Source organism: Papilio machaon, chromosome 2, assembly GCF_912999745.1.
Source record: "Papilio machaon chromosome 2, ilPapMach1.1, whole genome shotgun sequence".
Classification (NCBI taxonomy): Eukaryota; Metazoa; Arthropoda; class Insecta; order Lepidoptera; family Papilionidae; genus Papilio; species Papilio machaon.
The window spans coordinates 4723761-4738213 of record NC_059987.1 but is presented as its reverse complement, the minus strand read 5'-3'; the positions used below and the strand labels follow the sequence as shown (position 1 = coordinate 4738213).

At 38.9% G+C, this 14453-nt stretch overlaps 1 protein-coding gene across 1 annotated transcript in view; it reads right to left on the bottom strand.

Annotated features, from left to right (window-relative positions):
- Window positions 1–2957: 2957 nt before the first annotated feature.
- The window catches only part of LOC106718791 (C-Maf-inducing protein), a 36616-nt gene continuing 25120 nt past the window's right edge, over window positions 2958–14453 (bottom strand). Inside the window, exons 3-14 of the mRNA XM_045680735.1 lie at window positions 12444–12572; window positions 11803–11853; window positions 11644–11715; window positions 10575–10664; window positions 7067–7305; window positions 6053–6271; window positions 5587–5857; window positions 4558–4656; window positions 4204–4359; window positions 3821–3976; window positions 3508–3652; window positions 2958–3284 (exon numbers count right to left, since the gene is read on the bottom strand). Of these exons, the coding sequence (XP_045536691.1) occupies window positions 3160–3284; window positions 3508–3652; window positions 3821–3976; window positions 4204–4359; window positions 4558–4656; window positions 5587–5857; window positions 6053–6271; window positions 7067–7305; window positions 10575–10664; window positions 11644–11715; window positions 11803–11853; window positions 12444–12572 (1752 nt within the window). The 3' untranslated portion in view covers window positions 2958–3159. The remainder of the gene's footprint in view (window positions 3285–3507; window positions 3653–3820; window positions 3977–4203; window positions 4360–4557; window positions 4657–5586; window positions 5858–6052; window positions 6272–7066; window positions 7306–10574; window positions 10665–11643; window positions 11716–11802; window positions 11854–12443; window positions 12573–14453) is intronic.

Below are 14453 nucleotides of genomic sequence, written 5' to 3'. Positions count from 1 at the left end.
GACTGCGGGACGTTCAGTATATGGCATACTGCGGGCTGCCACTGATGTCATGTAGAGGACGTACTGCGGTACGCTTGTTGTACATAGTCATGTGTCGAATGTTTTGGAACCATAAAGAGATATGATCAACTAATCCAGGACACCATTAACGGCATAGATGCGGATTCAGTCGGATCTTGCTTCCTACTATGTAGCTGTGTTGCGCACCGCGCCGCAGCTGCGCGTGTCTACAAGCAGCGCGCCACAGCCGCGCCTGTCTACAATCAGCGCGCCTGAGCGGTGCCTGTCTACAATCAGCGCGCCTGAGCGGTGCCTGTCTACAATCAGCGCGCCTGAGCGGTGCCTGTCTACAATCAGCGCGCCAGTGCAGCGCCTGTCGCGAGCAGCGCGCCAGTGCAGCGCCTGTCGCGAGCAGCGCGCCAGTGCAGCGCCTGTCGCGAGCAGCGCGCCAGTGCAGCGCGCCAGTGCAGCGCCTGTCGCGAGCAGCGCGCCAGTGCAGCGCCTGTCGCGAGCAGCGCGCCAGTGCAGCGCCTGTCGCGAGCAGCGCGCCAGTGCAGCGCCTGTCGCGAGCAGCGCGCCAGTGCAGCGCCTGTCGCGAGCAGCGCGCCAGTGCAGCGCCTGTCGCGAGCAGCGAGCCGTGCAGCGCCTGTCGCGAGCAGCGCGCCAGTGCAGCGCCTGTCGCGAGCAGCGAGCCAGTGCAGCACCTGTTGCCGAGCAGCGCGCCAGTGCAGCGCCTGACGACGAGCAGCGCGCCCGCATGGCGCCTAACAACGAGCTGGTATCAAAAGACTCCATGCCATTGTTACAGACGAATTCCAGTGTTGAAGATGCTGGAAGAACGAGCCCGAGGACGGTCTCATGTCAGGAGAGGCCGTGTTAGGACTGTTGAGGGTAGTCTCACAAAAGGTTTTATAAGGAGGTATGCGCTGCTGCTCGAGGCAGTCTCTTTCCATCCGTCATTGCGGAACGTCTGACATTTTTGTTTACTTACGTTCGGTTAAAGTTTATACTACAGCGAGGATTATTATGAAGTAGAGTTAAATTCACTGTTTCGCTGTTAGTTTAATTCTTTTAAAATACTTTTGCATCAAATATCTTACAATATATTATGTGCTCTTTCAATTTTAGTCAATTCACAGATCGTGATGTCGAGAAGAGTATTCTATCCATTTCCTCTGACTCTGTTGGCGGTGACTGCATTAGCCGTAAGATGGTCATTCCTTTACTTGATATTCTTATTCCCATCATCAAACGCATCCTAAATTATTCAATTACCACCAGGTCATTTCCCAATCTATGGAAAGAGGCACAAATAATTCCTCTACCCAAAAAGTCCAAACCATCCTCTCCGTCGGACTATCGACCAATATCCATACTTCCGTTTTTGTCCAAAGTCCTAGAGCGCCTTGTCCATCAACAACTTAACTCCTTCCTCTCCTGCAACAATCTTTTAAATCCATATCAATCTGGCTTCCGTCCTGGCCATAGTACGGCTACTGCACTCTTGAAAATCACTGACGACATAAGATTAGGAATGGATGATCAAAAGCTCACGGTGCTGACATTGTTGGATTTCAGCAATGCTTTCTGCACTGTGGATTTTGATATTTTACTTGCAATTATGCGCTCTCTTAACATATCTCCGGCTGTTATTGACTGGTTTCATAGTTACTTGTATGGGCGTCGGCAACGTGTGCGAGTTCAAGATAATTATTCCTCTTGGTGTAGCATAAATGCCGGCGTACCGCAAGGTGGCGTGTTGTCCCCACTTCTATTTGCAATTTTCATTAATTCTATAAGCTCTCAAATATCTTCTCTCTACCACCTATATGCAGACGATCTCCAAATATATAACCAGTCGACTTTAGCTGATTTACCAAGTGCTATAAATATAGCTAACATGGATTTGGCCAGTATTTCGCGTTGGGCTAAATCTTATGGTTTGCAAGTCAATCCTGCTAAGACGCAAGCTATCATTGTTGGCAGCTCGCGTCTTATTAGTAAAATTGACTGGCATCAACTACCACCTATTATATTTGATGGCATAATAGTCCCGTACAGTGACACTGTGAAAAATCTTGGCCTGCTGATTGACCGTAATTTATGTTGGGTACCGCAGATACGGGAATTGAGTCGAAAATTGTTCGGAGCCCTTGGTTCTTTTCGACGTTTGTGTAATTTTCTTCCGATTCCTACCAAAGTTGCGCTTGTTCAGTCCTTACTTCTGCCTATACTTGACTATGCCGACATTTGCTATCCTGATCTCACAGAGGAGCAATTAAATAAACTTGACCGCCTTCAAAATGTTGGTATACGGTTTATATTTGGGGTACGCAAATATGACCACATATCCGAATATCGTGTAAAGCTCAAGTGGCTCCCAATCCGTCTTCGCCGGAATGCTCACATTCTTTCTACTTTATATAATATACTGTTCAATCCACTTGCTCCACATTATTTGAAAGAACGTTTTAAGTTTACATATCTCACTCATGACCACACCTTGCGTTCTAGTACAAACTTTTCTCTTCTTACTCCTTCACACACTTCTTCTTTCTACTCAAAATCGTTCACGGTTTACGCTGTGAAACTATGGAACTCCTTACCTCTCTCTATTAGATGCAGTAAAAGTATTGAATCATTTAAAAAACATGTCAAAGATCACTATCTGCAGCTCTAATTTGACTATATATTGCTGAAATATTGTATTAGTTTATTTTCTCTTATTAATATTTCTATTGTTTTTATTTTTATTTCTTATCACTGTTCATGTGCACCCTACCGATTTGGTTTACTTAGCTTAATTTCTACCCAAAGGTTGTCTGGCAGAGATCGCTGCTTAGCGATAAGACCGCCTTTTGTGAAAATCCTGTTGTACTTTCTTTTTATGTAACTCCATGATAGTGCACAATAAAGTATATTTGTATTTGTATTTGTATTTGTATGTATATGTTACACATTTAAGTATACATTGAATAATTGTTAAACATGATTTACACCATGATTAAAGTATTAAAATTTGATAGATGTCTTGTAGAAGGTTTTAAGCTTACCATAATAGTATGCAGGTGGTTTAAGCGTAAATTGTTTGGCGATGTGGTCGGCGGGGTGAGCGGGGTGGTCGGGGGTGCGGGCGGCGGGGTGGGGGGCGCGCTGACGTCACCAGGCTTCAGTGTATCGCACGTCGTACTCCTGCAGGTGAGGCAGGCGCCGGCGCACTGTCTCAAACGCCTCCGCCGACAGCTTGGTGCTGTTCAGATTTAACCGTCTCAAACTGGGCAGACCTGGAAATTTTGCAATAAAGTCATCACTAAGAAAGCTTTGATCCCAGTAATTTTCCTAGGACTTAGATAAAAAATATTCGTGCCGCTGTCTTTTACAGCACTTATTACAGTAATTACAAGGTACCGGATTGTCAAGGTCGACAAGTTAACGAAGAACTACTTTCTTATCCTACCCGTTCAAGAGTATATTTATATTTAGTTTATTTGAGAAAACCATTAGTACCAATGAGTGCTTCTATCCCCTTGTCGGAGACGGGCGTCTCGCAGAGGTTGAGGACCTGCAGGCGCGGCAGGTGCTCGGCGATCAGCTGCACGCCGCTGTCACCAAACTTCGTCGCCCAAAGGTTCAGGTACCGCAGCGACGGCAGCTGCGATTGTACGATTATGTTAAGATTCACTTCAAAATTAAACACTCAGGTCAATACATATACTTCGTCGCTGATATGATTTATTAAAAAAAAATAGATTTTTTTTCGGTCAGGAAAAAGAGGTCTGCGGTCTGAGGTCTGAGGGTCGGTCGGGGCCGCGGGAGGTACCTTGATGAGATCGTGTGCGCAGGCGCTGGTGACGCAGGTGAAGGCGAGCGAGAGACACTCGAGGTTGCCGAGCGCGCCCGAGCCGAGCAGCGCCGAGAGGTCCGCGTCCGTCGCGCGCACCGGCAGCGCCATCTGACGCGGGCCGCCTACAGATTGCTGACACACAACAACACATAATTAACCTCCAGTACTGGTTCATTCAAAACTATCAATATTGACACCTTTTGTTAAACGATCTTGGGATTAGTCCTAAGAATGCGTTGGCGAAAGATTTTTTCGTGGTAATTACATATTTTTCAATAGGACGATTGGCGCAGTTTCTCAGACAGTTTCGTTCCCTGCCAGATAAAAAATAGTATCGACAAGATGGTATCGTAATTTACCAATTTCTGTAGATTGCGTTGTCGCTCGCAGAGCTCCTTGTAGTACTTGTGTCCGAGGTCTGTGGCCTGCAGCGCGGCGATGATCTCCAGCTGCGTCTGTTCGCCGCACGCCACCTCCCACTCCAGCATCAGGCACAGGGCTTCTAGTGCTGCAGGCTGTTGAAAACATTAAACACAATTAAAGAGCGAAATGGAAGAGGTTAACAAAGAAGATATAATATGGGATACACGCAAGGAAGACAACACAAAGCCACTGAAACCCACTCTATTACCACTGCTCCAATAATTTTATAACTTGAATTATTTTTATTTCCACACAGAAAGTAATAATTTTAGTAAGTAGTAATTACTTACATGTTCAGTGAGAGCAACCAAGAGAAAGTCGGGCAGCTGTTTGCTCATGCTCTGGAGGAAGTTTTTCCTCTTGCAGCAGCAGTTCAATAGCCCTTCGATCTACAATACAAATAATTAACTAACTTGTTAATCAGTATTTTGGTAAAATTACCAGAAACATTGGTGATAATTTAAGTATATACCTTATTATTTATCGATGTTATCTGACTTATATACGAGTATATATTTATATATAAAATATTAAAAATGAGAAAGTTTAGATGGATGGATGTTTGTTTGAAGGTATCTCTGGAACGGCTCAACAGATCTTGATGAAATTTTCCACAGATGTAGAGCATACTCTGGAAGAACACATAGGCTATTTTTTATGTTAATTTTTAATTCCGCGCGGACGGAGTCGCGGGCGATAGCTAGTAATACATAAATTACAATTATTAATTAAGAGCAAGGTTTTAAGTTAGTTCAAAAATAAACACATTAACCCAGTTAAGCTTTAACGTTTCTAATAAATATGGTCATAATATTTATTCGAAATTTCATAACAAAGACCATATGTCGCTATTTTACGTTCAGTTTGAACCTTTTTTCTAGTAAAACATCATTTTCAGTATAGGGAGCGAAAATACGACCGACAATCTGCGCCAAATTCACTATACCGTAAGAAAATACAATTTTTAGTTATTTTATTCAAAAGATTTTTCAAGTTGCGTTTAACAATGTCATTGAGTATGGTAGTTTGTTTACCATCATAGTGTTACTCTTGTATTAATTGTACTGTGTCGTCAATAACTCCCTTGCTTACTATTGTGTTGTATTTATCTTTACATTCTTGATTCATTTATTGGCTGTTTAAACAGGTGCACTCATTTGACGTCTTGAATGCACAACAAATGTAAGTGAATAGTATAACTCGTCCAAAGCGTTTTCAGCTTTCTTCTTACGTATTATTCATGTTGGTTTAGATATCTTTCCTACCGATGGAGTGGATACAATATGTAAGAGATATGTTTATAGTATTTGAGACATTACCATAGCTCCCCACAGCTGGCAGAGGTCCTGGGCGGGCAGGGCGAGCGCGGGGTCGGAGGGCGCGGCGGCGCGCAGCCAGGAGGGCGGAGAGGGGCGCGCGGCGCAGGCGGGGGCCACGCTGGCGTGCGCGGCGCAGCGCGGGTCGCGGGCCAGCGCGCGCAGCACGGCCGCCAGCCGCGCGCTCACCCGCGCGCAGCCCAGCGCGCCCGCGCACAGCGGCACCGGCTGCAGCACGCTGCCCACCACCACCACCCAGTCCTCGTACTCGCACCTGTACATTGTACCACCTCAACTCATGAGTTTCACTATCACTTTTTTATCGCGAGGCGTGAAAAGTTTCAACGTGATTTGTTGTGATCAATCTTGTCCTTTGATTCAAAATGAGATAAAACGCTTGCTCGTCCGGCTCCGAGTCTAGTCATAATATGTTATGAGATAGTGTAATATGTAGTGCTGCTGTACTGACATTTGCTCGAGTATGTCGGCGAAGCAGAGGACGTCGTGCTCGTCGTCTTGGCAGCGGTGCGGCGTGTCCTGTCCGCGGTAGTAGTCGTCGAGCGCGGCCAGCGCCACGGCCACGAGGTTGGGCGCGGCGCGCGGGTGCGGGCAGGCGGCGCGCGAGCCGTGCGTCACCGCCACGAAGCGACGCACCAGGCTCGCGCCAGAATTGTGCGCGCTTAGAGCACTAAATTAAACAAATAAAATAAATTCTGACTAGGTATATAACATTTTTCTACATCATTCCATTAAATGCTTATCAGAACTAGAATAATAAAATCACAACTAATCTTTGGATGTCTTGATGTTGCAAACTTTACGTATGTACGATAATTTTAATTTTTAATCCAGCATTTATTTTCACATCATCAATCTAACACGAAATGTTTTACAAGTTAGTATCTAATATACTTCTAATACAAATTGGTTAGTTTTATCTAGTCAGGAGTTAGCAACAGTTTGAATGGTGCGAATATAAATGTAAAAATAGCAGCTTTTATACGTCAAGTGTGGGAGTAGAGTTACGGCACTAGTTTTTAAATATGGATGACAACAATACAAACAGAAGGCGCGAAGGATAGATATGATGGATAGATAGTAGCTTTACTTAATGCCAAGTTTGTAACTCTGTCACCAAGGGTTGAGTGTTTTTTCCTGATTTACGTAGCTTCTATCTTCTATGTATTTTTTATTCTATGTATCTTCTTATATGTTTTATGTTCTTGTATTTGTGTGTCGATCAATTAACACTTAACTTCAAATGGCATAATCTACAGTACTTTTATATCTCACTTAGTAATTTGCTGTATCACTACCAAACGGAGGGACTTATTGTATCCTATTAATAAAAATAAATGTCAAGGACGTAACTATTGTTTGTTATAATTTATTCATAAGCACCGAATCATACTATAAATAAACTTAAGTGACTACTATGTATGCTAGGAGAGGACCATAATAAAACATTAGCATATTCCATTACCTGATATAATCTCGTACAAATCGCCTGGCGTCGGGCGCCTTGCCGAAGTCGACGTTCCGTGTGAGGACGCGGCGCACGGGCGGCGCCAGCGCAGGAAGCGGCGCGGCGCGCGGCCTGTGCCGGCACAGGCGGGCCAGCAGCGCACACAGCTCGCCGGTCACCCCGCGCTCCGCTAACAGTGGAGCTGCGGTACTAGTCACGTTCTCCGCCCACTCCTCCCAATCAGGGTCGTCCTTATTCTACCATTGACGAAAAATAAGATGAGATGAGAGAAATTTGTTACGTACGACCGTTACAGTAAGTTCTCATTTAAATAATGACATAAAACATATTTTTTTGGGGGAATTATCGTTAAAAATCATCATTAAATGTATCGAATAATGCAGTTTTCAATAAAACTTATTTTCGTAACGAAATTATTATTTTCGATTTCTCGAATTATTTCGAATCGAATTCTTTTAATTTGACTATTTGCTTTTACGTAAATATAAATCAAAATAATCTCATAATTATTAATAAATTAATTCATTATAGATACACGTGATCAAAAACGTGTATCTATAATGAATTAATTTATTAATAATTATGAGATTATTTTGGACTAAAATATGTTAATTAACTAAATAAACGAGGTAAAAACAAATACATATGTGAAAATGATTGGGTTCATTCACAGCGACCGCAATTATGTTTGAAACATACTCGAAGTTAATTTTCCTTGAAACGAACCATAACAAAGTCGGATTCAGGTTACTTACTTTCTTTGAGATGTAGCCAATTATATGAATAAAAATATAACAAGATCTGTCCTAAGTTATTTAAGCATTCTTTCAACTAACAAGCTTTATTGTGTTTGTGTTGTTGAGAAGTCACATGTTACCGATTGAATTATATTGAGGTATAAAAAAAAAAAGTATACTAGCTGGTATTCAATGATTGTGGTATAATATAATGTCTGACAGTAATTTGTTTGGTAGTGTTAGGTATTTTATGTATAATTTGTCCAAAAAGTCGTCCACAAAATTACGATTCGGAATAATGTTTTTTCTTTTTAAATGCGGAATTTAAGGGGACTTTTCAGGGTTCACATATAATGGTGTTCCGAAAAATCCTAACAATTTTAAGCTTTCCTAATTATGGTAACTTCACCCCTTAATTTCGCTTAATTTTAGTGAGTATATAATTCATATATCATTGAATATCAAATTACTTGACTGTTTTATTCTATCAAGATTTGAGAAAAAACCCTACCAAAGCACCCTAAGTCATTTCTTAAATAACTCAGTTGATTTTTGAGAATGCAGATTTGAAATGCGATCAACTTTACCGCCATTAACCAATGTAACAATTTTAATTATGAAAATTTCAGCAAACACATTTCCTAAGTCTCGAATTTTCGATCTTTCGACAGCCTATCGTCATAGCCTCGTTGAACGACTCGTCAGTTACATGTATAAAAAAGGCAATAATGCTTTGTTTTATAACTGTTTTCCACTGAGACGACTATGAATAACGTCAGAAGTTCGTCACAAGATAGTTATTATGTAGAATTTTCCTTATAATTACAGTTAATCATTAACATTTGACACATCACATAGGATGTATCAAATGTGGCCAATTATAATGAAATTACGTCTGGGCACGGTTTTATGATCACGGATTTTTTAAATTTTAAACTTTAATGGCTAACGAAAAATCATCAACTGGAAAAAATATAAGCAGACTGATAATTGTAGAGTTAGCTTGTTCTATAGAGTATCCGAGTATAAAACTGTTACCGTTATACTTTCGTCTTCTATCACCACAACAACGTGTACATTATTCCTAATGTTGTGAGCAATTATAGTGTAGTCAAATTAGTTTGTTAACTAAAAACAAAATTTGAAACATTATTTTTCCTCCAGAAAGCTTTTTTATCATATTATAGATAAATTGATTCTTTTATTTGACTAAATGGCTGCAACTAGTAAACAATAAATAGCGCCGGACATGCGCCCGTCTGAGCTAATGCATTATTGCCATTGTTTATTATACGCAACAATTGGAGCATAACTTCCTATGTCTTGAACGTTTCTTTATATAATTACATTTACAAAATAATTGCGAATGTAACTTAAGGTTTGTGACTTTGTTCATACAGCGTGAGTATGAAAAATGCAAGGATTTACACATGTATATATAATACACTAGCTTTTACCCGCGACTCCGTCCGCGCGGAATAAAAAATAGAAAACTGGGTAAAAATTATCCTATGTCCGTTTCCTGGTTCTAAGCTACCTGCCCACCAATTTTCAGCCAAATCGATTCAGCCGTTCTTGAGTTATAAATAGTGTAACTAACACGACTTTCTTTTATATATATAAATATGTAAGATACCCTAACTTTGGAAGATTTCCCTTGACATAAAAAAAAGGGAGCGCCGTAAAAATCACGCCCGGACCGCCGGAAATGCTAAAACCGGCCCTGTATGTATGCTAGATAATTAAGCTTGTTCGATCATATAATGAGATTTTCTTGAATTAAATAAATATAGTTATTATTATTATTTTATTAGTAAACCTACTGATAAGGTGGTAAACGGTTACGACAAATGTCATTAGGTGTGATCCTAATATAGCATCCATTTTATTATACTATTTATTTGACAAGTAAATAACTAATCTAATTTGATAGATCTTCTGAAAAGCCCAAAGCCCACTTTTATACATTTTAAACATATATTTGTTCATGTCACTTTTATTTATTTTTTAATGAAATGACGTCATTACATACAAATGAATTTCCACAAAAGGTACCTTTCACCGTTAAGGTTGAATGTTAATTTTTTGCGGTCACCATTTACGTCAATTCACTTCAAGTGATTTCATCTTGATTTTCCTCTGGAAAGGCCATATCCCAAACCTTTCTTTATTGAGATGGTATTGATGTTGATTTCTGTGAAATGTTCATCTTAAATGTCTATGAAAGTTAAGTTTCACTTCTTTGACAGACAAAGTTAAGTATACTAAACGATCTGCCCCTAAGAATGTTGCACATTTAAGTAATTAAGTTAAAAAAATTGATGTTGGAAAAATGTTAAAGTGAGAATCGGTTGGGAAACAAAATAAATCACACGATAAAGTACCTATATAGTCCGACAAAGATATGTGGCCTCGCAAGGCTCTGATTTGGCGTTTAGTTCTGTCAGAAAATATGTAACACCTACTTAGGCATAGAATATGACAACAACTACAATATGACAAGTATCTTATGATCTTGTGATATTTTTTGACATTGGGACAGGGAGCACTAGGAAGCCATAATAATTAAATTTGACTTATGCCCACCGAATCATGTAACTTTTTCAGTCTGTACAATTTAAAGTAGTGGTGAAATATTGTAAACAGAGTATCAGCATTTATTTGTTAATTAATTAGTAGTGTTAAATAACTGCTTGTTTATATAGGGATTCCCATTCTCAAACGATAATCACTGAATGTATTAATGTACAACACCTTGTGACCCTTACCTCGGACAGCAAGGCAGTCAGAATCTGCAGAGGTGCTCGCGTCACGCTTTCATCTTGTAGTGGCGTTGTCATTGCAAAGTCCACCATGTTCTATAAACAATACCATTTTTATTTACTTTATCAAATTTATAAATGTATTTAATAAATTAAAAGCGTTAAGAAAAAAATAATAATAATATAAACACATAATGTTTTTCATTTATTTTATTAACATCTATTTAATATCACTAATACGGAAGTAAATAGATGAGAAACGTGACCTTACGAGATACATTTATGTGCGTATAGCGATGGGTAAATTTAAATATTTTGCAATTATTTGCGTTTTTCAGTACCCATTGTTATGCCAATTGGTAGATACTTTTATTATCTTAATCAATTGGAAAAGCAAAAAACTTGACTCATGAATGTAAAATACTTTTTTCAGTAGTCACGAACAATTTAAAAAGAATGTAATCAAATATTTTTTATCGTTATACCGAAAGCGAATAGTTACGAAGATACCAATTATGTTACCCGATATGTATCTAAGCTATTAAATTAATTACATAGTTTAAAAAAAAAAACTCTACACTATATTTATTTTTTTATCTTTAAATGGCTTCCAACGTAAATTAAATTTGAAATAAGTTGTTTTAACTCTGTTATTTGTTTTCGGCCTTAATTAATTTATTCTAAACAGCGACCCCGTTTTTTCGGTTTCATACGTAAATGCTACAAAAACTATTACAAAACAAACATTATTTTGATCTCCGATTTATCATAACGTCTGTTTTTATGACGTTTTTAATTTAATAAGGTGTTTTTATACAAGATTATTGTAGTCATTATGATTAATGTTTTGATTATTTAGCAAAAAGCATCTGCCTAATATTTCGTGTAACCTAATATAACTTTGAGTAATTAATTCTAAAACCAAAACATATCTACGACATAAATTCGTAATAAAGAAAATGTCTAACTGATGTCAAATTGTACAACGATCATTTTATATAAATATATTTTAATGTTGATTAATATAGGAATTTTACAAAATCTGTGCGTTATAATATGAATAAGTAATACAAACCTTGAGCTCTTTCAAAACGACTTCCTTCCTCACTGTTTTCGTTAGAAAATTGCGATACCTTATCATGTTTCTCTGTAACAAATAAGATTACAATGCATTTGTTTCGAGTTAGTGTCGCTCGAGTGGAAAACTTCGTTATTCAACTACGATTGTACTTACTTTCCAGATGATAGAATAATACCACTGGTCCCGCGTGTACGCGTCATTGGCCTGGAACAAAACGATATTATTTACTCTGTAATATAAATTTATATTTTTCAACTAAATTATTATAAAAATGTTTTATTAAAGTCAGAGCTCAACTAACAATATTGTTATTTGATACTTGGAATTTCAGCAGAAAAGCGGATAACGATTTTCTATTCCAGTCGTGGTCAAAAACGTTTCATGCGCCTTTGTTTATTGTCTAATACTCATGAGTGAGGTTTCGGACATTATTTTCTCTATCTTATCCATTCTCTCCAAGGGCCTCGCCAGCTGATGATCAAGCGGGAGACTAATAGTAAAAATTATCTTATTTCTGACAAGTAGTTTTTTAGTTATCTATGTGGATCCATAGGGATTGTAGGTATCTTAGTATTTTCAAAGTAGCTGTCCCCTTTTGGCGATGTCTGTGCTTTGTTCAACATAATGTATGGTCAAAAATTTAACTCTACTGCGTACTCGTTTGGAAGCTAGCTATGAGTCGTAACGGCAAACATTAGCTGGATTAAATGTGCGTAGGGGCAAACCTGTGTTAGGGGAAAGCCTACGCCTAGCTGTGGACTGATACAGGTTTATAACAGTAATGGTCCACTTACTTGCAGCAACAGTGAGCCGTGTGGCACCACGATCCTGAGGCAGTACTTTCTGGCCGGGTCCCAGCGCGAGATGCAGTACACCTCCTGCATGCAGCTGTATGACAGCGGACGTTCCAGCAGACCCGACGGCTGTTTACAAATCAATAAATTATAACCTAAAACAAAACTTAAATATATTGTATATTGTTCACTAGCTTATGTTTTACTGACTGACTGTCAAAAACTAGAAAACCATGTAACTGTAAAGCGGAAAAACAGACACCCGCTCAAACAAAGTACCTGGGATCTCTTACGTCATAAGTAATTGTCATAATGTAGCACGTGTAGGACAAATGTCACACAAATAAAAATAGATACGGCAAACTTGGTAATGAATTCATGCGGAATTTGGATAGTGTCGCATAACTTGTTAGAATTTGTCATTTCTCAAAAAAAAAAGTCAGGACATTTATGGTTAGAAGACTGCTAAAAGCTAAGGGCAAAATTATTTAAATGGCAAAATTTAAAAGCTGATTGAAATAAATGCTTTTATGACCATTTTCCTTTTTTACTTAGATGCGTTCATTATGACGCATGAGTGTTAACAAACACCTTTTCTCTTAAATACACCTACGTTAAAATCTCTATCTAACGTAGGCTAGTTATTGAAAGAATTTCCCTTAATGCATTATAAAAGCACAAACAAAGCCGATCGTACAATGCAAGGGGTGTCCATAACAAAGGATTGAAACCCGATGACTGTTGAGGGATGAGGGATTTAAAGCAAGCAAACCCGGGAATAATGGACAAAGGACCTATTCATTCTGTATTTACAAGGCTTCTTGCATCTGCAGATTACATATAACAATATAAGCCTTATTACAGGATTTTACATTATAAGATAGGTCTGAGCTGTTGTTATCGTATGATCTTGCTTCTACAGGAGTAGTGGCTTGTGATGCCTTCAATTTCAATTAGTTATATTTGAAAAACAAAATATGTTTTTATATTCAAAGGGGATAGATCTTCATATATTGGTAAAAGAACTTACTGCGTTGCTAGATTTTGTGGTATGAAAAAGCGAGATTTAGCATTAAATTTTGTTTTCTAATAGCCCGCAGACGATACTGTAAAGTGCACGTGTGGGAGTCTTGGATAATATTAAATCTTTAACTTTAAAGAAAAACTTTATAAGACTTTTCAGTTTTAAGAAGTTGATTTTCGTAGCTCCACCTACACAGGATTAACTGTCAACTTTAAAACTTCTCTATTAATTGTAAAAATAATAAAAATAATTTCGAATTAATGTTAAAAGTTTCGAAGTTATTTTCGATTATTTATCTGATCAGTATCTTTATATCAAGATAACCACTGGATCTGATATGGACAACAATTTAATATAGCGTTGCTTAAAACAGGAAAAAATGTCTTAAATAGATTTGAGGGTGCGGGTGGATGGTTTTAGGAAGAACAGAACAGTTGTGAGCGAGCGCATTACGATAGGACCGTGAGGTCGCGGCTGGGGGCATTGCCCCGCGAGCCGCGGCCGAGGCTGCGAGTGACGTCAGAGCACGTCCCGACACCCCGCGCCCACCCTCCGCGCTCTCAGCGCAGCCCTTCTCTTTTCAAATCGAACGACCAGAGTTCTCATGTTGGGTAACCTGCATCTTGCACTAACACATAATGACTTCTGTCCTTTGTTTGGAACGTAACGAAATGTCGTACAAACCCTTCAGTTAAAAAAGTCTAAGCGCCTGTATTCCTATGATAATAGGGAAAATACTAATCGAGACGACATCGGTTCAGGAGTTTAGGCAACATCAACAGGTAAAACCGATGGAAGTGAGAAATATACAAACCCGGATAAAAACACACGCACGCGACGAAGGGGTCTTCCATTAATCATGTGATGATTTTTTTTATCAAATTTTTCCACCTCCCCCATTTGATGATACCTCCCTATACGTAAAATCTCGTGTTTTAATACAAACTAATATTGAAAATATTTTTGATTTAATCAATAAATTTACT